Here is a 2,558-nt window from a genome sequence, read left to right on the forward strand (position 1 = left end):
AAATTTAAAAAATTAGTAATGAATGAAAGAAAATTACTCGATTATTATAAAAAAAATGAAAGGTGAAAATGGCCCTCACAACAATAAGTTTGAGTTTTTTTTTGTATACTTGTTTTAATAATCTACAAGGATACTTTTATACTCTTATTAAGCCTTCTTAGTTTCTTAAAATTAGTAAATAATGTTGAGACTAATAAAATGAGAAGGGGAAAAAAAATACTGTATACGTTGAATTCCGTTTTATATAGGAAATAAATGAAACAATTTAACAATTTATCTTACATTTTCGACAAAAAAAATTGGTTTCCGTTTATATTTACATAAATATGTATGCGATTCGTACAGGTGTAAATTAAATATGATCTAGTAACGTAACCATAATTGTAGCAAGCAAAAATATTATTGTTAATTAATGTCTACTTAAACATTGCTTGTTCTTGCTTCATTTCGATACTTCCTATGTGCTGCTCTTGGTATGAATGATGCAATGTGATATTACGAATTAATATAAATAGAATGCTATCTACAAAAATTCACAATATCCAGTCAATTCTTATCGGTGGTTGATTAGTTGATCTTTGTTATAATTACATGGAACCGTTTTATTATTTGGATGGTAATAATTATCAAATACACAATAAAATTTTCAAAGATACTGTCAAGTCGAAAGACAAGAAAAAACTGGAAATTGTAGTAAAAAATTTAACATTAAAGTCAAAAAAAGTAAAATAATTTCGCATATTATTACACAAAATTACTAATTACATTTAACTTCTTATATTCTAAGTTACAAATACAGTACAGTGATAGGTATTTGCTGGAAATTATATAAACTCCTCAGGCTCTCTAGGGGCGTCCAAGTCTCTGTAATGAATTACCGGTCTAAAGTCACTTCCAGCGCCTCCACCCCTGCGTATCAAGCACAATACCGTGGTTAGAAATTTATTTTCATCAGAGTTAAATAAAATAGAATTAGTATTATTTTCATGCAATCATAACTTTGCAAATTTTCATATTTATCGTTTTGTTAACGAGTTTTACAAAACAATAAAAAAAAAAATATCACGCAAAGCGACGTAAAATCAATAAAGTACAAACCTGGCTCTTGGAGGCATGTAAGGCCTAGGACGCCCATATCCTTGATTGTAATATCTAGGTCCAAATCCATAAGAAGTTCCATAATTTCTTAAAATTAAAAAACAAAAATTATATGTATTTTATAAATAATACAATTAACTAACGGTGGATGACTGAAAGGGGGTGTCTCGTCTTTCCTAGGTTGCGGCATTTCCAGCATAGGACGTTTCACATCCTTCAAATAGTTATTGAAAAATTCGACCTCCTTTTTCACTTCCTCTATTTTTTCTGCATGTTTGTTGAAAATGTGTTTGCGCACGAAATCTGGCCCTGTGTAACAAATTAAACGAAAATTAATTATAGACATTATCATTATATTAATTAAATGCATTTATCATTTCTATCTTAGGATAACACGTATATATATACCTTTGAATTTTTTTCCTGATAAAGGACAGAGCCACTTGTCTTTGGCCAATTCTCTGGTATTCGCTTGTACAAATTTGTCAATTTCAGTGTCCACGTCTTTAAGAGCCATGCTGATCAATTTGACTTCGTTTTTATTTTCAGTGTTTCCTGGTTTTTCTGGTAAGAATTGTGTCATCTTTGCTTCCACAGCAGCACCAATGAACTGAGTTATATCAGTCTGAAAATAAAAATTGATTATTAAATATTGATATTGAATTAGTAAGAATATTTTCATCAAGATTAAAATTGTTACAAAACACTGGTCAGATTATGCCAATACTTTCAATAATTTGAAACATGAACATGAATTAATACAGAAAATTAACATTTAATTTGATGAAATAATCGATGCACGTAGAACAAAACTGTATTAAAATTCTATCGATACTGAACCAAAAAACAAGTGCTTAAAACTATTTCGATGGATATAGCAATAAAGAAAAATATTTCTTACTTTTGCAGTTGGAGGAGGACCCCTGGCGTGTAGGATTCCGCAACGGTTAGGCATTTCGTCTTCATTAGGATACTCACAATGGTTATAATAATCAACAGAATGAACTACACGTAAGTACAAGATGATTCTATCTAATACGGTGATAAGCGAATCATCTCGATCGACAGTTGTGGCAGCATCCTGGGGATCAGAACTGGGATCTAATCCAAGGAGTTCTTCTTCTTCTGCGCTCGCCTCTTCTATCAGATAATCGGTTATGTTGTGCAAAACTGGATTGTTTGAGACCAATCCAAACGTCTGAAATAAATAAAATATCACCTTTAGAAAACTTGTTTGTTAAAATTTATGAACGTTAAAGTACTTGTTGCGGTTTTTCTCCGGATTCATTTTCTTGCCAGAGCCCGGCTTTAGTGTCCAAATGTAAAGTAACTTTTGCCGAAATTCTGATGTCTGATCGAACAACTTGTTTGTGAGCAGTGATGCCGTTTACAGGACGTATGCGACGACTCAAGTCACGATTCACAATTGCTCCCAATTCGCAATCCCTCAGACGAATATT

At 31.5% G+C, this 2,558-nt stretch overlaps 1 protein-coding gene across 1 annotated transcript; it reads right to left on the reverse strand.

Moving 5' to 3' along the window:
• Positions 1 to 713: 713 nt before the first annotated feature.
• On the reverse strand, positions 714 to 2,552 carry LOC112906593 (serrate RNA effector molecule homolog; the record flags this gene model as incomplete). The annotated part of the gene is made up of 6 exons (XM_025980991.1): positions 714 to 909; positions 1,099 to 1,185; positions 1,242 to 1,407; positions 1,507 to 1,723; positions 2,000 to 2,296; positions 2,361 to 2,552. Coding segments are annotated over 6 exons (1,044 nt in total), but the record flags the coding sequence as incomplete, so codon positions are not given.
• Positions 2,553 to 2,558: the final 6 nt, after the last annotated feature.

Source organism: Agrilus planipennis, unplaced genomic scaffold (assembly GCF_000699045.2).
Source record: "Agrilus planipennis isolate EAB-ADULT unplaced genomic scaffold, Apla_2.0 scaffold2, whole genome shotgun sequence".
Classification (NCBI taxonomy): Eukaryota; Metazoa; Arthropoda; class Insecta; order Coleoptera; family Buprestidae; genus Agrilus; species Agrilus planipennis.